This window comes from Dermacentor albipictus, chromosome 7, assembly GCF_038994185.2.
Source record: "Dermacentor albipictus isolate Rhodes 1998 colony chromosome 7, USDA_Dalb.pri_finalv2, whole genome shotgun sequence".
Lineage (NCBI taxonomy): Eukaryota > Metazoa > Arthropoda > Arachnida > Ixodida > Ixodidae > Dermacentor > Dermacentor albipictus.
In genome coordinates, this window is record NC_091827.1 from 39355602 (window position 1) to 39377467 (window position 21866).

The following is a 21866-nucleotide window of genomic DNA, read 5'->3' on the forward strand; positions in this document are numbered from 1 at the left end:
AACATCCACCTGTCAACTACCATCAGCAGCAAATCTTGAATCTATAGGAGCCAAATTCAGAAGCCTTTGCATTTATTAGCTAAGCTTACCATCAGCCAGTGGACTACTCTAATAATATGTCTGATGTTACAGTTCGCTGACACTGCTCTTGTGAATGGTTCGAGCATAAGAACTCTATTGTGAATATGGAACCACATTTTTATCCGGAAAGGTGCATACCTGCTTGTTATTGCCAGTAAACTCATAATTATTCTTTTGCCCTATCATTCAGCACATTCAGTGAGTATAAAGATAAAAGAATATGCCAGGATACAGGATTGCATCTCTTTGTCGTACAGCAAAAAACAGAGGAGGTGGTGTACTGCTGTACATAAGAGAAAATCATGATTTCAATCTAAGCGCATCTTTAACAAGTCAAGCTCCACAACAGCATGATATTCTGTTTGTCGAACTAGGTAACAGTATCAACATAGGAGTAGCCTATCTTTCCCCTAGCTCTATAATTGCCTCATTTCTCTGTAAAGGGACAGACAACCGCTCAGAACATGAATCAAGATAACCTCAGTGATGGAAAGATTGCCTACCATAGTGACTAAAATGAGCCATGTATTTTCCCATTAAATGTAAATTTATATTTTTAATTCGCCACTAGAAGTCGCGAAAAATGACCTTTATTGCCCCACATGGCAAAAACGTGAAGATGGGCAAGAGGCTTATCACATGACCTTCTATTAGAGTACGCAATTCCTGGTCTTTTTATTAGTATTGAAATGCAGCACACTTATTTTTTGTTATACGATTTTTCTAACTTAGAATGTGTTGATAGGCCTTTGTTTGTAGCGAGTAGAAAACTGTTGCTGCCTTCGCCCTCATTTTCAATGAGTTGGCTTCACTCTTCCATCGACAGAATGACGATGGGGGCCAGCCAGCCATCACGCAAGCGTTTGCTTGGGGGAGTATGTGGTACAAATATGAGAAAGCTCTGTACAACAACGCAAACTTGTTGCACGAGCTTTTTATTTTCAATAGTGGTTGAAAAGGTAAAAATGTAGGCAATTAACCACAGTCACACCCACTCCTGTGAAAGCAGAACTATGGGCGGCTTTCACAATATGCGAGGCGGGCTATTGACATCGCTCTCACTTCTCAGCGTTGCTGGAGGAGGGACTCTTACTTTTTTTAGAGGCTGCTCAGATAGAAAAATGCTGCTTAAAAAATATTCATGCGCTTTTGGAAGTAACCGCTGCAGGTGTAAGCACTACCGAGGGTGAGCTTTGTGTTGCGCCATAAAGAACTATGTTCTTAAAAATCGGTTGTCAGTCCCTTTAAGTTAGAAAATTTATTAGATAATCTAGCTGCTTCCAAAACAAAAGCGATTATTTGTGAAGAAAAAAACGTAGGCTTGCATGGGAACAGCAATGGCGATTATAAAACAGCATTGCAGTCATATGGTTTTTCTATACCATCAAAGATCCCGCACGTCTCCCCGCCACAACACATTCCCTTATTGATCATACACTATGCAGTCTTGAAACAAACATCATATTTTCTGGTGTGATCTACACGGATTTAACAGATCATCTTCCCGTCTTCACGTTTACATCCCCTTCATGTTGTCAACCCAAATTCGACGACAAAGAAAATGTACAGTCATTTTAGCATACGCTAAAGAAAACGAAGACGAAATCCTGCATGCTCACAAGACATTAAATATATTACTTGACATTCTCATTTGAATGCGCTGTTACTTCCCATTACTTGTTTTCTGCCACCAAAGGTTGTGCGTTCGAGTGCCTTAATTAACTTTACCTTAATTAACTGTCTTAATTAACTTCACCCTAAATAATACCAAAGGTTGTAGGTTTGACTCCCACCAAAGGTCATTGGTTTGAGTGCCTTAATTAACTCTATCTTCATTAGCTTCTCCTTAATTACCACAAAAAAGTAATGTGCTCAACTCTCACCAATGGTCGTGGGTTTGAGTGCATTAATTAACTTTGCCCTAATTCGCACCAAAGATTGTGAGTTCGACCATCAGTGGTGTCACCGTCAATTTTGGTGCCATTGAATTTTGGTAGTTTTATTTGGCACCAGCAAAGGTAGAGAGTTCGACTCCCACCAAAGGTTGTGGCTCCAAGTGCCTTAATTAACTTTACCTTAATTAACAGCAAAGGTCGTGGATTCGACCATCATTGGCGGCACCATCAATTTTGATGCCGTTAAATTTCAGTCACATCATTTGGCACTACCAAAGGTCGAGAGTTTGACTCCCACCAATGGTTGTAGGTTCGACTGTCAGTGGCGGCACCATCAATTCTGGTGCCATTGAATTGTGGTGCCATAACGCCGAACCGTCAATTTTTAAATAATTCTGAACAGTAGATTCTGCGACCCATGAGCCACTTAAGGCTTTCGGTTTAATAATGCGATTATGCAGAATGCGTTTCTGAGACAACACAAAATTAAACAGGGATGGTGAAAATGCCCTGGCCTAATGGGATTGGCAATCATTGTTTAGTAGACCTTAAGAATTAGGGTGCTTTCGTGACATTTTACAGTAGATATTGGGAATCAAGTTTTACTTACAGTTAAGCAAGGGTTTTCGGAGCATGCTCGTTTCATACTTCGAAGGCAATGCCGCAGAAGCTACGCTAGTAGTGTGGTCGTAGAAGTCCCACATTGTGTACTTTGCTCTTCAATCGTTTTTCGTCGCTGATACTCTCTGTGAAATGACTTACTTCATAGTATTATAAATGCAACATGCAGACATAATGTTACATCAAACCACATATTACTTGTCCACATTTATTATTATTTGCGCTTCCAGCGCACAGTGTATGTTACGTTTTGGTCATGAGTGCACAGCATATCATTTTGGCCACTGGTCACAGAAACTGCTACTCTACTTGGTTAGGGAGTAATAAGTCCCCATGGGCCACATCCTTTATGTAATAATTATGTCATATCTTAGCATAAAGCTGCGAGAAGAAATTTTACATCAGATTACATAATGTGTATCTACGTGACATGCTCTATCTTTTTGGTCACGAATGTTGGTAAAGAGAGATAGCTTGTGGATTTGATAGCGTTGCCTGCTATTTATGGAATGGAGTATGACACATGAAAGAAAGATATGCAGGAATCGCCAAATAATAGGCAAAAAAAAAAGAAAGAGAGGGCAACCATTATAGCATTCAGAACCTTGTAATACTGCACAGCAAATGACATGCGTGCTGATCTAAATGCCAGCGTACAAGAGAAATCATAGTGACAGTGACGATTTGAAGCGCGCAAGATCTGCGCTCTAGTGTGGTGGCTGCTCACCGACTTCAGGAGGAATCGCCATACCTTAGTCTCGATACCTGCATCTGCCATGCGGTACTTGCTGGGTTGTGTAGGCTGTGGTGGTCCCACCTATCTCCTTTTGCTAACTTTTTTGTGATCACATGTATATAATCATGCTGTTTCACTCGATAAAATTTCGCTGGAAGTTAGCACTTGTTTGTGTCTTTCCCAGTCAGCTCTGTCTTCCTTTCATGCTTCAAATTTAGGTATTCGTCGGGAGCATATGTTATACATCACCTTACCGAAAAGAGCACTTGTCATCTCTGTAACACGACTGTCACCTTTACTTGCAATAAAAGAAGTAAATTAGCTATTTCATTCTCATGCAAATAGCCTATGAAACTAGTGTCATATGGCCACTCATAGTTAGTGGATGCACGCTCATCGCTTTGTGTCGTGTTCTCTGCAGACTCCCTGCTTGCAGCACCTGGATGCCAGAGGCACAGCGCTGAGTGAGCAGACCCTGCTCATCCTCGGACGGGCGCTGAGGCTTGGCTCGCACCTCAACTCCTTGCATCTTGAGAACTGTTCCCTGACGGGTCGTTCGCTCGTCATTTTAGGTCAGCTCCCAGGGAGATTATAATCGCCCGAATGACATCTGTCGTGCCACTGCTGCTGCCGCAACTCTGGTCTCGCTTATCGCGCACCATTTTTGGGAACTGAGCGGTCAGATGTCCCGGCTGGGTTTTGTTGCAACCTTCCTTAGTGGTCATCGTACTGAAAGAAATGAAGAAGGTAGTAATAGATCCTTCGCTCGATTTTTCAAAAAACCCTCTCTCCAGGTTTTCAAGTGCGTATCAAGTATAGCCACAACATGATCCCTGGGACCCATCACTTAAGGTTAGAAGTGGCATATAGAGGCAGTTTTCTTTACCTTATATGTCCTGCATCTTTGCCTGGTTGCGTATAGGAAGTCTCGTCAAAAAACAGGACACCTCTTAATAAGTTGTCTGCAATACAAGTCACATATACTTGTTTTGAGAACAGCACCCAACTGACTTAATGGCCGGCCCTTTAACATACAAGAGCGTCCTGGACCTTAGAGTAGCACATTAGCGCAACATACTGCTTTGAAGGATTTAGTAGTGTTCCTAAGAGAGAGTGATGCATAGTCTTGAATTATTGATATTGTTATGATGCAAATAAGAGTGGCGCCAATGATGAAAGAAGACGATTTGATGTGTTGAGGTGGGATCAGTCTCGGCAGCCATCTTGTTTGTGTATCATTGCCTCTCTTGTAAATGACTTCTAGATACATCGTCACATGTGATCCCTTGAATTCCACAATGTAACGAATTAGTGGGAGGTCCGGGGTACCCACGAGCAACAATGGAGCTCCGCAGTGGTCATCACCTCGGACTGGACAACACAATGGATGAAACGGTGGCCAAAACGGGGCGGCCCACATCAACATCTACAACCCCAACAGTTGTCCTGGCTCAGCCACTGGACCCGGGAATGTTGTATGGCGCCGGCCACCTCGACATGGAAGACTGGATCACCATGTGTGAGCGTGTGAGTGCCTACAACAAATGGGATTCAGCGATTAGATTGGCTAACTTGGTGTTCTAGTTAGAAGGCACAGCAAAGGTGTAGTATGATAACCGTTAAGAAGAGCTTAATGACTGGAACACATGCAAGCAGAAGCTGAGGGACTTGCTTGGCTGACCCGCCGGGCAGAAGAGCGCTGCTTGGCATGAACTGGCGACTCGTGCCCAAACGGTCCCAGAATAAGACGTCTCTGACATCCAGGACATGCTGGCTCTGTGCTGTAAAGCCAACAGCGATATGGCTGACTCGGACAAGGTTGGGCGTGTACCGAAGGAGGTCGCTGAAGATGTTTTCAACCTGCTCACATGCAAAAATCATGAGACAGTACAGGATATCATAAGAGTGTCAAAGCTTTGAGCAGGCCAAGAGCCACCGCATTGCAACGCCATTTGCACATCTGCTGAACATAGCTGCCACATCCTCTTGTGACGAGAGGCCAAAAATGCAGTGACTATCATCTTCAGGTGACTTGATGTGTATATTGTGGTAGGAACTTGAAGCCATGTCTGCTGCATCCCTTTTCTTCCTCCCCAGTGAGCAGAATAACTTGCCTACAGTACCATTTGTGGAGGCAATAGTACGCGAAGAACTCGCTAATCTTGGAGTTCATTCTGTATGTGCCATTGCCGCATTACAGCTTTCGAATACTGTCCATCCACTGGTCAGCGGTATCCTGTGCACTACCAAAATCCAGCCGAGTGGCAAACCACAGGCGACATGGCCCCTCTGTTTTCTTTACCAACATGTCGGCCATGTTGCTCGCCATTGTAATAGCCCTACTGTCTCCTCCCATCTGCGACCGCCCTCTGCCAGTTATTATCACTCCAAACAGAGCCTGTGTCCTTACCAGCCTCCAATTGAGCCACAATGTCCTAACGATGATGCTTGTGCTGCTTGGAACTGTCCCTCATCGTCATTCCGCTGTCACCAGTCCCATTTACTACCACCCATCATCCCTCTCGCCAAAACCTCATCGCCCACCATCCCTGATGCACCCCCGTTGCCCATCTCCGGAAAACTACGCGATGCAGCTCAACCCGGAGGTGACACTACATTGTCGACTGGACTGCAAAACCCTCTGAGTACTTTGCTAACCAAACAGAACTCGATGGACGTTGTAGTCGATGGCATTGGTGTCCCCAGCTGCAATCACTGACACTGGCGTGCACATATTCATGATCAGTGTCCATTTGCGCTGACTCCTGAACAAAGTCCTCACACCCGTTCATCACGCACCCTCCATGTCACCAATGGAGGATCGCCTACCGTTCTTCATATGTATATCGTTTGCATTGGCATCACGGCACACCTAACCACTGTTTCGTATGCTGTTTTGGAACAATGCCCTTACGACGTTATACTCGACTTAGAATTTTTACCGTCCCATTCAGCCCTCTTTGACTGCGCGTCTAGTGTCATTCAGCTTGAACTACCGCACGGCTGCCATAGTCCATCAGTCACACAACCACAGTTATGCTCTCCCGAAGACATCCACCTGTCCCCTTAAACCACTACGTGTGTTACCCTAATGTCGTTTCCATCTATTTCTGATCCGTCTATGTGCTGTGTTCCACTGCTGACATACTGCTTGTAAGGAATTTGGCCGTTCCCCGTACCGTGCTCACTGTTACGGGCAATCAGGCCTCACTCCCTCACCCTAACTTTAACTGCTCGACTCAAGTTGTTCCCAGAGTCATGTCTTTGGGTGACATCTCGCCTGTCGGCGATTATGAGGTATCAGTGCTTGGCGCTAAAATTTCATCATCCTCTACAGGCACCTCCAATTCACCGACTCAAGTCACAGATGAACTTAGCAAGAGGATTACACCTGACCTCCTTCCTGCACAAGCTGCTGGCATTTGCCATTTCTTTGAAACAACATTTTTTATCTTGAATGCCGCCCTTTAGCCCTAACATTGGTGGTCACCCATTGTATTTACACTGAAGAAGCCAATCTTATATGCCACCCTCCGTACTGTGTTTCGCACGCTGAACAACAAGTGATACAGCAACAAGTTGCTAGTATGTGGACTAAAGGCATCGTCGAGCTATCTTCCCGTCTGTGGGCATCTCCTGTTGTCCTTGTAAAGAAAAAGGACGGCAGCTGATGCTGTTGTATCGACTACCAACACCTCACCAAAATCATGTGCAAGGATGTCTACCCCTTGCCATGTATTGATGACTCTTTGGATTGCCTTCACAGAGCCAAGTACTTCTCATCTATAGACCTTCGATCTGTGGCAAATCTTGGTAGATGACATGCACCATTAGAGAACTGCCTTCGTAACACCTGATGGCCTCTAGCAATTCAAATTTATGCCATTCAGCCTTTGTAATGGCCCAGCAACCTTCAAAAGAATGATGGACTCCTTATTTGGCGACTATGAATGGTCTACGTGTCTGTGTTATCCAAGAAATGTTATATCCTTTCACCAACTTTTGCAAGTCGCCTAACGTGTCTGTTGGCTGTTCTTGCTGCTTTCTGACCTGCCGGCCTGCAATTAAACTCGTCCAAGTGCCACTTTGGACATTGTCAAATTGCTGTTCGTGGCCTTCTTGTCAGTGCCACTGCCGTTCAACCTTACCAGGACAAGATTCGCACTGTCCAGGACTTTCCTGTCCAGTCTGCCACTGCAGACATGAGAGGCTTTATTGGACTATGCTCTTATTTCCCTCATCAAGAATTTTGCCAACATCCACTCGCCGATGCACTGACACACCCAAGAAGGGCATTGCTTTTGCACGGCGCACCGCTCGAACCAAAGCCTTCTCCTCCCTCGTACACTTGCAAACAGCTTCCACATACTGGCTCATTATGATCCATCTGTCGCTACTGAACTTCACACAGAGGGTAGTGAATAAAGAATTGGGGCTGTACTCCTTCAATGACAGTGGAAAGCAGAGTGCACAGTTGCACATGCCAGCAGTCTTCCATACCCCGCTGAGAGGAATTTTTCAGTTTCCGAACAAGAATGCCTAGCGTTAAGTTTTGGCAATAGCCAAATTCCGTCCCTACTTATACAGCCACACATTTTCTGTGGTTACTTATCCCCTTGCCTTGTGCTGGCTCTATTCACTTAAAGACGTCACTGGACGATTGGGTCGATGGGTGCTGCAGCTTGAAGAATATTCATTTGCTGTTTTGTACAAGTCAGACCGCTTGCACAAAGATGCCGACTGTCTCTCCCGTCATCCTATCGACCACTCTGAATATGGCGCACATGACACTGACACTTGCGTCTTGCCCATTTTCGATCTGCGTGACATTCGCACTGAACAACGCCCTGATGACTGTTTACGTGTTCTCATCGATCGTCTCAATTCTGGACATCCCCCTCCCTGTGTGCTCGTACTTCGTGACAAAGTTCTTTTTACTCATTTTACCATGCAATCCCCGGACATCAGTTGCCTCCAACCTATGACCTCGTATCTCCAACCTACAACCACATGTGATGGCGCTTCTACTGGCCAGGCCTGTACCGCCACATGTGCTACTGCGTTGCAATCTGTGTGTGTCATCAGTGCTGTGAAAAACCTGCTGCGCTGCCCTCTGGACACTTTCGCCTCTTCACTGTGTCATCAGAATCCGGTCATGATCTTCTTTGCCCTTTTCTGACATCAAAATCGCAATAATTAGGTAGCTGCCATGACTTGCACTTGCCGTGACTGACTACACGACCCCATGCGCGATCAGGCAAGCTTTGCCCATGCACTGTGCAACTGAGGTTGTGGATTTCCTTTTACATGACGACAACCTCCATCACGGCACACCCCGGCAGCTCTTCACTGATTGTGGCCAGACCTCCTTGTCCCAAGTTGTTGGTGACCTACTTTGCCCCTGTTCTGCCAAGCATAAACTTCCCACCGCCTACCACCCACAGACAAACGGACTCATGGAGCGGCTCAATCGCGCATTGACAGAAACGCTGTCTTTGTATGCTTCTCTCTTGTACAGTAATTGGGACAGCACATTACCCTATGTGACCTTCGCATACAATTCATCCGGTCACGAGACTGCTGGATTTTCTCCCTTTTGCCTTCTGTTCTCCTGCCACCCTACTTTGCCCTTCGACACACTCCTTCCTTCATCGACAAACACCCGTACTGAATATGCTCAAGACATGTTTGCACCGGCTCGCACGTTGCACCACATTGCTGTCCTCCAGCTCACTGAGCCTCAGGCCGCACAGAAGATTCATTTCAAGAGCCAACATATATTGGTACGTTCGATTTCTCCCGGGCTCTGTAGCCCTCCTATGGACACCATGTCACCACATTGGCTTGTCTGAAAAGCTGCTGCCACGCTACACAGGGCCCTACACAATATTGTATCAGCTTGGTGATGCCAACTGCAGGATCGCTCTGCTGGACTCATGTGTCCCCACTGACATTGTGCCTTGGTTTAAGCCTTACTTTGCTGCGAGTTCGCCTCTATTATAGCTAGTACCGAGACAGAACATTTGCAGTCGGGGTTTACATTACAGCATGACTAAGAGTGGCACCAAAGACAAAAGAAGACGATTTGACACGTGGAGGTTGGATCGATCCCGCCAGCCATCTTGTTTGTGGATCGTCACCTTTCTCGTAAATAACTTGTACATACATATTTACATGTGATGCCTTGATTTCCTCAATGTAAAGGTATGCAGGAAACTTTACCTGTCTTTATATATTGTGCTTGTGTGGGGCTTGTTTCTTTAATTTCCTGATAATTCTCGTTTACTTTGATATACTTTTCTTTCGTATAGGCTATTAAAGTGTGATTTTGTGTTTGCATGTCAGCTTGGCTTGTATGATGTAGCACGCAGTATTGCAAAACTATGTAAAAACTCAATTTTTTAATGCGATTGGTATTCTTAGCCTACTTCAGCCCCCTTAGTGTATCCATCTATCTAGCCTATTTACACGGGTCTTCAATTAAAAAGATCCTTCAATACTTCCACGGTGCTAGGCTCACGTCACATAGGCTCCTTCAGCACAGTAGCCCAACGCTTTAGCACTGTGCTGCAAATGCCCAGGGGCAGTAATGAATTCATTCTCAGCATTGGCACACGCCGGCTCGCCACTGGTGTAATCTCAGAGGCCATGCAAAAGGCCCTTGTGAGATGGGTTCTGTCAGAATGGGTTTCTTGCTGTGTATTTATTTATTATCATTCTTTAATTGCAAATGAATGCCTTAAGTTTGGCTCTACCACTCCATTTGTTCTTCTTTGTGCTTACCTTTCACTCTATAAAGACCTTGACAGTGATTCCTTCATTCACCCGCTGTTTGATACCGTGCGGTCTCGTTGGCACTGTTGAAAGAGAAATGAAGCTTGCAAAAGTAACTGTAGCTGAATCACTCGCTTTCGCATCCCTCTGCAGTGGCAGCACTGAAGCTGAACCCAGCACTAAAGGAGCTCTACCTTGGGGACAACGGGATGACGTGCGCAGACGGCTTGCAGCTAGCGAACCTGCTGCGGGCCAACACACGCCTCGAGTACCTCGACTTGCGCGGGAATGGTCTGCAAGTAAGTTCTTATTCCAGAGCAGGTGTACAGATTGTGGCCCCGTCATCAGAAATTCGCTTAGTGTACTTCACGATTCTGCTGTGGATCACAGATCACTTACAAGTGATTTGTGGTCCATATCAATATCATGAAGTAATAGTATTAAGGATCTAGTAGTAAGTGATGAAGTAATAGTAGCAAGGATCTAGCAATAAATCACTGACAAGTGATTAATGATCACTGTGCAAGTGACCAGCTCTTGCCACAAAGATTAAAGAAAGGAAACGGAGTGACATTTTTTAAATCTGTGCGGTATCGTCTGTGAAGACGCCATTGGGTTACAAGTGCCTTGTGTACCGGTCTCCCACGCACACTCTTTGTTTCTTCAAAAAATATATGCGCTGTAAGAAACTGCGTACGAGTCTTGTTTTCTTTTTTTCAGAACATTACATAGGTGCATATAATCTTCATCTTTTCTTATAATCTGATACCAAAAATTTCTGAGCTAATCTATACACTTGCAGTTACAGCGTTGGTTATGAAATGTGGTGCAAAGCAGCGAGCTCCTTTTGCCATTTTCATCGGGCACTGCGATGGCAGCGGAAAGCCAAAACCGCGAATGCCCGTGCCCACCTTGCTAAACTGCTTACTGCACACCATGCCAGTGACTGCGCCGACCATTGTTCCATTGCCAAGCTGTATGATGGCAAGTGGAGAGTGCAGTATTGGTTGCGAAACTACCAGCAACAGTGCCATGGCACAACATTCCAGAATGACCAAGAGGAGCGACCTTGGCTGGCAGTGCCAAAAAAGAAGTACGACAAGAGACAACGTTTGTGAGGTCCTGACAAAAGGAACCTGTCTTGATCTCTAGTAGATCATGATAGCCTATGTTTTTGCAAAGTGGCAATGCTTCTGCGTCTTGCAGTGAACGTTGAGCTGCAGCAGCGAAATGTGATGAAGATCACTATTTAGAAAGAGTCATGATGATAATCGTATACAGAGAACATTGTATCGGTGGACAATTTTGCGGTTTGGCTGCACTTAACACAGCATTACACGTATAACAATGCTACGTGCGCAATGTAGCATGACATCGCCTATGTTGATTCCTGCCTGTGACCATTTGCGCCTTCCTTTCATTCACTGCGCCTGAGCTACTTTGAGGGCTTTTCCTGTACTAGTACTTATAGCAGAGTGTATTGCTAATAAGCAGAGATAAGGAACAACTCTAGGCACAAATCTTTCGTGGCATTGTAACAGGCATGCCATTACAACAAACTCACGAGCCCTTAATGCATGCATACATCCAGCACAGCAATTGGGCCGATGACACTGTACTAAATTACACCCATCGTCAAATTAAAAAGTTAAAACAACTTTATACTGTACTAGAAGCAGAAAACATCCGAGAGCACCTAAGTACTTACTCATGCAACTCATACCTAAGTATGAGTTGTGAATGCAAGAGCATTAATGTCCAATTGAGTGTGGCTGAGCAGTCCTTCAAGTTATGAACTCCTTGGGGGAAAGTGAGCACATTGAGAACGCTTGGGGTGTTTTGATTTGGCCTTACCGAGGCGCAGTTAGAACGCAGGTGAGAGCTTGCGTAGACGAGGAACTTGTGGTTAACAGAGGCTTCCAAGAGGGTGACGGGGCACTGTGGTGATGCCCTCTCCCCTCACGCAACACCTGGAGCCCTACCACTGCATCAGATGTGCCCTTTCACCCACTCTGCTCCACCGAGGCATGCTCATGACGTCGTTTCATGGCCAATGGAAATGCGTTTTTTGATGCCGTTTTGCTGCTACAGACGCCAAGCACCAGCTTTCTTGCTCAATGGGCCATTTGACGCTTTCACATCATTAAATAGAATAATTACCTCCAAATGCTAATTAGAATCACAACCGGGGAAAGCACCACACGTCGATCTGCACTGTGGATGCGCAAAACCGCGTAGCATAGGTATAATCAATTGCTTTGCATTGTTTTGAAGTTGCGACAGTATCCACAGATGAAATTATCCAAATATATATGCTACTGCACAAATGAGGCTGTGTGGGCAGTAACACCATGGGTCCCTTAAAGGGCACCTCACCAGGTCTGGCCATCTTGAGCTGATGAGCACAGAGCATACAGTGTGTGCTAACGATCATGTTTTCAAAAAATTACGTCACTATGCGCCGCAGAACAGTCTGAAATTTGAATGTGAATGCCGTTTTACCTTTCCCTTGTGGCAACCACGCTCCAAGCCGGACGGTGAATTACTCGTGTCCCTGTGCCTACGTACTTGTGTGCATAGTGTGACTTCGTTCGTGGTGACACATGACTTTGAGAATTATTCAAGGCAAATCTGTTATTTGTATGATCTGTTGCTTGAATTGACAAATTGAAGTTTAGAGAAATAATAAAGCACACAAACAGAATGTCTGCGTGTTTTTTGTTTTATTTTGCACTGAGGCAAGAGAGATTTACTTCTGCTTGTCTGCTTGTTCCCATGGTCGTGCAGTCAAGTGTGCAGGTACCAAAACTGTGCCATTTTCTACCGTGTTCCAGTGCATGATCATGCTCTGTGATCTGCTTGTTCTGCCTCAGTATTCATGCAGCACTGTATTATACGGCTAGTCATGTGTCCTTGTGCACAGCATGCAAAATCGTGTGCTGCGCGAAATGAGACAGTCACAACAGCCTGTGCGCAACGCCGTCAGTGGAAGTGTGCAGTGGTGAAAAAAAAAAAAAAAAACACAAGCAAGGAGAAAAAAAGGTATGCATATGGGTCACGCGATCCTTGACGTTTGGTATGGGAGAATGCAGGAAAGGAATTCGCTTGCGGATGCTAGATCGGGGCGAGTGGAGAGAATGTCTCGCTTTGCAGTGGAGCTTACCTGCTCAAGTCATAGGTTTGCGGCACTGAAATATTCATATCTTGACTATTAATGAGCCGCTTTGAAAACTTTTTGCAGCAGAATGCTCCCTAGAGGACGTGTAACAACTTCCAGCATATAACTAAAATTTGCTACGGGGCCTGGTGAGAGGCCCTTCAAAAATACATAGTTCATTCACTAACAAACACATACGCCTCACCTTGACATGGCAGCCACCAATACACACGTGCTAGATGCAACTGCGGTTGCACTTTTATGTTCCTCCCACCCGCCGTGTTCCCTTCTCTGTGATGCTTCTTTTTGGTGTCAATAAATATTACGGGCTTTTGCATGTGGCAACAAGATCTATCAGTTTAGGTCGTAAGCTTAAGATTACTAATATGCACATTTCAAAAGGAGATATGGGATTAGCGAAACTTCAGCAGCAAACAAATATGGTTACTGCTATTTCACCATTGCTCGTAAGCTTACCGGGCACCGCGACTCTGCCTTGCAGAATATGTCACAGCTGGTTGTTCTTTTTAAGGGGGAGTATTTGTTGTGCTGTAAACACTTGCTGTTTCTTCATCGACTCATCACGACGACGCTGGACAGAGGCCCAGTTAGGCAATGTCGTCACTGAAGTGAAATTGGCAAGGCCACGTAGGCGCGCATCACTTTCGTGTATGTCGCTGAGTGGTGGGGGCCAATTTCATGGCCTAGAGCGCTGAAACTAATGCATATGTGCAAATGCACATTTTGCAAATGCAATGCAAATGCAAATGCAACTGTTACGCCTTCATTGTGAACAAGTCACCTGTATGGGTACCAATATGGTACACTACTTCTTTCTTTTAAGCAGAATAGCTTTCTTTGGCTCTTTTGTCTGTTTTTGTGATATGTGCTTGTTGGTCAGAGGCTGCTGGTTGGAGGTTGCTGGTTGGAGGTTCAGACAAAGGCACCAACGCAAAGTCCGCGCACACTCACCTTGCAGGGCGCATTCACTGCCAAACACCAAATGTCACAGCAGACACACGGACTGTCCACCTATACTACCGCTAGAGATGTGCTGTCTAACGGCTCTGTTCTCTTTGAAGTATTGCAGTGAAACAACAAATGCTACCTGAACATCCTCACTGCTACAAATATATGTTGTCAAGCACATCATTCCTTTAGTAAAGCAAATAGCTTTCTTGAAGCGTTTGGCTGTTCACTTACATTGACAGTCATCGTAGATAATTTCTGCACGTATTTTTTTCCATTCCTGTTGTTTTATTCTCCTGAGCTGAAGGTTTGGTCCCTTCAATGTTTACTGGGCATGTATTTGACAACTACAGTCTCTACAGACCCCTCCCTGGCCAATGTCTTTTGTTAATAATTGGCAGCAAATTAAATACTGTGCTAATACAACTATGTATTAGCACAGTATTTTGCTGATTCTTAGTAACTTGTGTAGTTTTGACCACTTCCCTGGAGCATGGACAGTTGAACCTTGTTGTAGTGTAGCACACAGGAACACAAAAATACCTTTTTTACATAACAGATATTTGATATAATGGTATGTTTGCTGCATGCTCATATTGACAGAACATTTTAGATTTATGTACTTCATTATAGTATCTCATTTTCGTTAAAAGCATGTATTTATTGCACACTCGTGTCAGCAAGACACTACTTAGATTAATTTCATTTTGCTTCATAATTCGTTATTATGTCCATGTCCATCACATAGAGATTTGACTGTACTGTGCTGTCGCAGGACATTGGTGTGTCGCATCTCTCGGACGGGATAGCGCAGCAGCCCGACAGCGCCGACAAGGGGCTCAAGACTCTGGTGCTCTGGAGCAACGGCATCTCACCAGCGGGCATGAGGCACATCTCCCGGGCCCTGGTGAGCAGTCGCATATTAAGTGGACCCCTCACTTCCTAAAGCAACCTCAGTGCCTTTCAACTTGCCCTTATGTTCATCTGCAGGCCACACCACAAAACTAAGTAGTTAGGTCACAAAACCCCCCCTAGTTCTTTGCTCCTGGTGCCTGCATGCAGGTTGCCTAAATGTGTTTTTTTTTTAAGCTCAGTAGCAATGGTTAAGTTACAGGTATGCAGCATTGAAAGAGAGGAAGTTCACTAAGGTGATTGATTATTGATTGATTGGTGATTGGTTAAAGGATTAATCTTGTACGTGACCCATTGTAGTAGCAGAGTGGCCATTGTACTCTGCTCGTCTCGTTGTAGGCAACGCACAATATGTGAGGACAAATTGAGAAGCAGAGGCACAAGTACCACTGTAGTGCTTATATTCAACTTGCCCAAACAGCTACACTGTTGTTTCCCATCTGAGCTCAAGATCATGGGTGCGACTCCTGGCCACGATGGCTGTGTTCCAATATGGGATGGAATGCAAAAACACTTGTGTACGTTTCTTTAGGTCCATGTTCAAGAACCCCAGGTAGTCAGGATTAATCAGGAGCCCTCCACTATTGCGTCCCTCAAAGCCCAGTTTTAAACTTACACGCTTAGGAGCATAATCGATGGTTTATTAACATCTTGTCTGTTCGGGTAGCAAATTCACGCCAAAGAAAAATAAAGGATGCAGACCAAAGAAGTGTTGTTAAGCACTAGACATTTCGGGTTCTGTACAGCAGCCTTGTTCACAAACACTAACTGCTCGAAACGGCGAACTTAATGTGTCTGGTTCAGGTACTAGGCATCTTAGTTACACATCAGCACATAGAAGCTGGCTAGGTCAGGTACTAAAACGTACTTAAGCTCGCCATTTTGAGCAGTTAGTGTTTGTACGGCTGTTGCACGGAAATCAAGACATCTAGTAGTTGTTAAGAACACCGTTTTGTTTAGCATCCATCCTTTTTTTTTGACCTAAAGGGTGTACAAAGTTACACCTTAAAGAATGCTCTACCTCCAAAACATCTGTTTGATGCTATGCCTCTTCCATTTCCATAGTGATTAATGCAGCCAGCACTTCCATGGCATTCCCATTGGCTGTTTTTCTTTATCACATGTGCAGAAGGCCGGAAATATTACGCCACACTTTTCAGAGTCAGGCGTACCGCCTCTTCGCGCAGGTTGCCACAAAGTCCCTGATTACTCTCAATTTGGGCCACAACGCCATCGGGGACGACGGCTTGCTTGTTCTGCGTGAGGCACTCATGCGGAACAAGTCACTCTGCAACCTGGGCCTGCAGAACACAAAGATCACATGTGAAGGTTTGTTCTCTTGTCATCTTAAGCTTATGCCTAGTTAGTGCTTTGGCCAGACCACCGTCATGCAAGAACGCAGTGATCACACGTGAAGGCTTTTCTTTATGTTTCGGCATGTGCCAAACTAGTACTTTAACAGAACCTCATTGCGCGTTGTTTTCATTGCAGACACCGCCCATGCAGACCCCAGGAGCATTCAGAAAAGTTCACGTGTTCGCAAAATTAATTTGCTTACTAACTGCAGCAGAACTGGCAGCGTTCAGTATACGAGCATTCCAGCAAGAAAAAAAAAATGTGTAGTTCTGCAGGTTACAAATGAAAGCGGCTGCAATCTGTGCTCATGTAAGCGTGCAACAGTAAACACTTTTACAAAAGTGCCAGAGTGCAGCCTTTCTGGGCTGTTAATGCAGTTGTTTTCTAACCGTAACAACATATCCATGATGCTGATGCTACGGTCGATTCGCGTGTGTGAAGAAGGTCACATGCACAGACAAGCTCGGTGTTTTGCAGCCATTTAAGTTTGGTGTCGCTGAGCACAAAATTTACGAGTTGTTTGTGGAAGAGCCCAAGCATGTCCGATGCAGAGGCATATATTGCGAATGGCTGTTTTTCCATGCCATCTTGTGCAATCACGTCGGATCTTGTGCACCTTTTTGTGAAACTCACCCAGTCCTATACAGTCACGTGATGAGCTGGTGTATTGGTGGTGTGCTCCTGTATGCTATAATGTCGTCAAGCCACTGTTATTACTCTGCCCTCTTGAGTCTGACAGCAGACAGTGCCTGCAATGTAATATCTTCCCAAATAGAGAGAGAGAGAGAGTTGTACGGAAAGACAGGGAGGTTATCCAGAGGTAGCCCTGGTGGGCTACTCTTCACGGGTGTAAAGAGGTACAGGGATAAAAAGAAAGAGGATTTACGGGGAAGAGAGAGAAGCACAAGGCATATAGTACACTGCATGGTCCCAGCAAGCAGTGTTCCTAAGGTATATCATGTTAGGCCAATGGTCCTCAGGAACTTGAGCACCGAAAACAAAGCCTCCTGCGTGGATTTCCTTTTGGAGCACTGGCTTGGAGCATTTTGTTTTGATTGGACTGTCCAGTATATCTGGCACTTTGCGCGTCGCTTATCTCTCGGTGCTACAGTGCAGGCACACGTAGATAGTGTGTGTGAGTGTCTCGTCACAGCTACACGCATCGCACATTGGGCTGTTGGCCTTTCAAATGAGAAAGCGCAGGAGTTATTCAACACAATGCCGAGCCACAAATGGTACAGCACTATCTGTTCACTTTGTGTTAACCTGTGCGGTAGTTGTAGCTGACCTTCCCATTGGCAGTGACTGGCTGTCAGTATTGCTTAACTTCCTTAAATTCTTGAGCGATACTTCTATCTTTGCTGCACAACAACAAGAGCATTGCTAAAGTTCCTAGCTGTATGTCACGGGACTAGATGAGCACCTTTAGTAGGGCTACTTTGTAATGTACATACGCATCCACTCCTTCACTTCTCCTAATTAATCGCCATTCAACACTGTACTGTCACTCCCTTCGGTTCTTCCTCAGTACAGAGCAGCCGGCTAGAGCACGCCAGCCCAGGCTGACCTCTCTGCCTTTCCCATAAATAAAATACTTTTCTCTCTCTCTCTAACCTTCTTGTGAATTTGCGACCGCCTCGATGTGCTGTGAAGGGGCGCAGTTAGGGGTGAAGGATTACAGTTCTTTACAACTCACTAAAGACTCTAAGGGCCTTGCACAAGGGGTGTAGGCTTCATGAGGCACTGAGAAAAAGCGAATAGGGTGACCACCTAGTGCAGCGATGTGAGCTGTGCGTTGGTTCGTACTGGGTGGTGTTCCGACTGAGCCGACGAAAGTTCTCACGAACCCTCGCTGGCGGTTGTGTCTCAGGTGCCATTGCCCTGGCCGAGTTCATTGCCGACAGCCAGATCATCGTGAGGCTGGACCTGCGGGAAAACAACATCGGAGTTGGCGGCCTCATGGCGCTTGCTCAGTCGCTGAAGCTGAGCAGGAGCGTCACGCGGCTAGACCTGGACCAGGTCAAGTCCGAAAATGTGAGCACAGCCGAATTTGGCCGGTTTGATTCATTTTGGTGACATTTGAAAATGTTGGCAACTTTCATTGCTGGCTCTTCCGCACCGTTTGGTTGTCAAATGCACAGTACTGACGTGAGGAATCGAGAAAGTGTAACACGCACATACCTATGTACCTAATGGCGAGCGCTTAGTGTTGACATATTTGAATTGATCAGCGATGTGGCGGTCACAATGAGACAGTTGGTACCATGCGCACGGAGATGTACAGGCGGGGCAAAAGTTTATGGTATGAGGTTTACCCGTAAGAGTCAAATATCAGCCCTAGTTTCAGCTTGCAGCCACGAAAGCACTGCAACCATTATGCTGGTTACATGTGCTAGTACACATACCACATTTTAAATGTAGGCTGCGTGCCCAGGCGCAGGAAATGTATTTCTCATTTTCACAGATTTCACATGCCATAAATCAAAAAGACTGTCTCGCAGTAACAAAGACACCACTAACATGTACACACACGTACACTATGACTATGCTGCTGAAATCCGAGCCCATTCAGCACTTAATGACACGAGAGCGCAGAGTGGGTTGCCTTGTGCTTTGTCAGGATTGGGGGCTCAATCCCATCGTCCGTGGTCCTTTGCCAAGATTGGAGTACGGCATGAATTCGAAGGTAGCTGGCCCATGCCGTCGTCCAACTTATTTACGCTGAGATCGTTGATGAAGTGAAGAACTGCTTCTCATCGAGAACGAGGAAAAGGGTTTATTTACAGAAATTAAATCAGTCTAACATGACTGCTTGAGAAAAAAAGTAACAGTCCAACATGACTGCATGAGAGAAGTGACTCAGTCTAACATGACTGCTCAAGAGAAGTGTCCTCAGCATTCGCACAACCACAGTTTTTATACACTCGATCCGCCGGTCCTACGACGCGGCGACTGTTCGTTTCCTCATCACCAACTCGCCGCTGCTCTGCAGAACAGTTTACGTACACAAAGGCAACCGCGCTCTGATGCCCGACGACGGCGTTGGCGGGTGCCGTTCCGGGAACTATCGTTGCCGATCGAGGGTCGCTCGTTCTTCCGTGCCACTCCGAACCGTGAGAAGCACAAAAATACGTCGTTCCCGCGGCAGCTTGTCCATGCGTGTCAAATCGGCTCCGCGTTGGGGAACTCCGGAATCATTGTTCACGCACCGAACTAGTTCCGTCACAATGTCGAAGGGGCTGGAGGAAGGCGGCGGATTCCAGCGCAAAGGTCGCTTCTTTGAACGCCTCCCAGCTGCAGCGACGGAGAGGGAGAGGTGCGCGTCGTGTCGCCCTGTCGTAACTGTGTGGCAATCTTGTTTCGCAGCACGCCATTCTTGACAGCTTTTATGGGAATTAACCATTGGAACGGCCAATTTGGCATCTTTCGGCAATACAGTCACTGTGTGGCCTTGAACAACTGCACCCGACTGACTGGCACGCTCTTGAGTTCTTTAAGTGTGGTACCATGTAATGGCCACCTCCGCGTTTGGTGACGTGAATAATCTCCTATTTCACATCCTATTCACTCCTATTTGTGGAAGATGTGCTCTTAACGTTAATATGGTGTGCACCCAATGTGAATATCCTAATCAAATCGAAAACGTCGAGCACCGTTGATGCTGAATCAGACTTTTGACATCTGCCATCATAAGCTGAACATGACTTCAGTGTCGTCGTTTCTGACAGGAACACCACTTTTCAATAATTCTAGATATAATTTAACAGCTGTGAATGTTTGGTGCAGTGAATCAAGCCTAATTGTCAGTGTGTGTTTCTGCCTGAAGGTCACCTCATCATATTTTGCCATCGTAGACAGATGAGTGCGGTGTGCATATCCATGCATTGACAATCATGTTTGAAAAGTATTGCTCGGGCACACGCTGCAAAAACAGCTGAAAATTCAAACGAGGGCCTGCGTGTCCATCCTCTCAGAGGATTCACTCTCCCCAGCAGCAGAGGTGATATCCCTGGTGAGGTTCTTCTGTATCATAGGCTTAGTGCATTCAACCCACAAATAACCAGCAGCAGCATACGCAGAGCTTGGGCACTCCCTTGAAATGCCAAGCGCATTAAACTGTCTCTGGAAATGTTCCATGAGGCAAGAAGTGGTTGCAAGCGAGAGATTAATTAAGGTTTCGTAGCGAATAGTCATTTGAGGTCACTAGTGATGTACATTACCATCATGTACATGATGAACATAATGTGTGATGAACGTTGCCACCATCGTGTACCTTTGGCTCCAGTTTAGAGAAGGCAGCAAAGAATGTCATTTATGGGCACTGGTCGAGGTAATAGGAGAGAGGCCCCTGCTTTTGGGAGAGTGGTATTCCTCTCCACACCATGGCCTTGCAACATTTCATTCGTTTCCATCTCGGCCACTACGAAACCCTCTTTAAAAATTTCTGGACACAAGCACGGTAAGCAAACAGACAATAAAGCCAAGGAAAGCATGGGAGAAATTACCTGTTGTTTTCAATTGAAATGTACAAATGATAATTAAGGTAAAGGGAGATTAAAGTAGATGGAAAAATCAGCTTGCCACTAGTGGGAGCTGAACACACATCTTTGGTGTTACGCATCCGGTGCTCTGCCAATTGAGCTACTGTGACAGATGTTTTCCCATCCACTTGCTTGCATATTTGTGTGCATAGGTGTACAAGGCTTGGCCTTGGGAGTGTTAGCCGGCGCCATTGATGGCCACAGCAGCGTATGTAGAGCATCTTTTTAACGGCCGCCGCCACGTAGTACAGGAACTTCGTAGCAGGCAAACTGGCCAATAAGTCGTTGTATGCTACCTGAAGCCATCAATAATGCCAGAGTCAAGATCTTCACTACGCAGTGAACAAGAGGAAGGCGAGCTGAAAGGCCCAATTCTCCCTGGATACCGCTAGACAAATTCTAGTGTATAACAATATTTCCAAAGAAGCTACTGGTTAGTGGGTCCTTTAGTAAAGAAAATAAACACACAAAGGGATCCTTGAAGGCCACTCCAGTGATATTTTATCCTGTCACGGTAACGGCGTTCTTAAGTTCTTAAGACTGCCCTGTCACAGATGTGATAGTATAATCTTTCTGCAAATTCGAAAACGATCCTAAATAAGCAAAAAAGTGCAAATATGAAACTGAAACCTGAACGAGCAGCCAAGAAAACATCTTCGCGTGTTGTCACTAGCGGCACACTAGTGGGAAAGGCACGCAAGGCATGCTGCTCCCACCGGCTCAGAGAACAAAAGCAGTGAAGAGCAGACACTCGACTGATTCGTGACTGCGACGGACCGTTGGCACAATGTCCTTGGGTGACAATGTCAGCTGCACCAGCTCTT

At 45.6% G+C, this 21866-nt stretch overlaps 1 protein-coding gene across 1 annotated transcript in view; it reads left to right on the forward strand.

Annotated features, from left to right (window-relative positions):
- Positions 1–21866, forward strand: part of LOC135905660 (protein phosphatase 1 regulatory subunit 37-like) — a 431344-nt gene that overhangs the window by 392500 nt on the left and 16978 nt on the right. The window contains exons 6-10 of the mRNA XM_065436606.2: positions 3755–3905; positions 10261–10406; positions 15009–15140; positions 16333–16474; positions 18372–18535. Coding sequence (XP_065292678.1) covers positions 3755–3905; positions 10261–10406; positions 15009–15140; positions 16333–16474; positions 18372–18535 — 735 coding nt within the window. The remainder of the gene's footprint in view (positions 1–3754; positions 3906–10260; positions 10407–15008; positions 15141–16332; positions 16475–18371; positions 18536–21866) is intronic.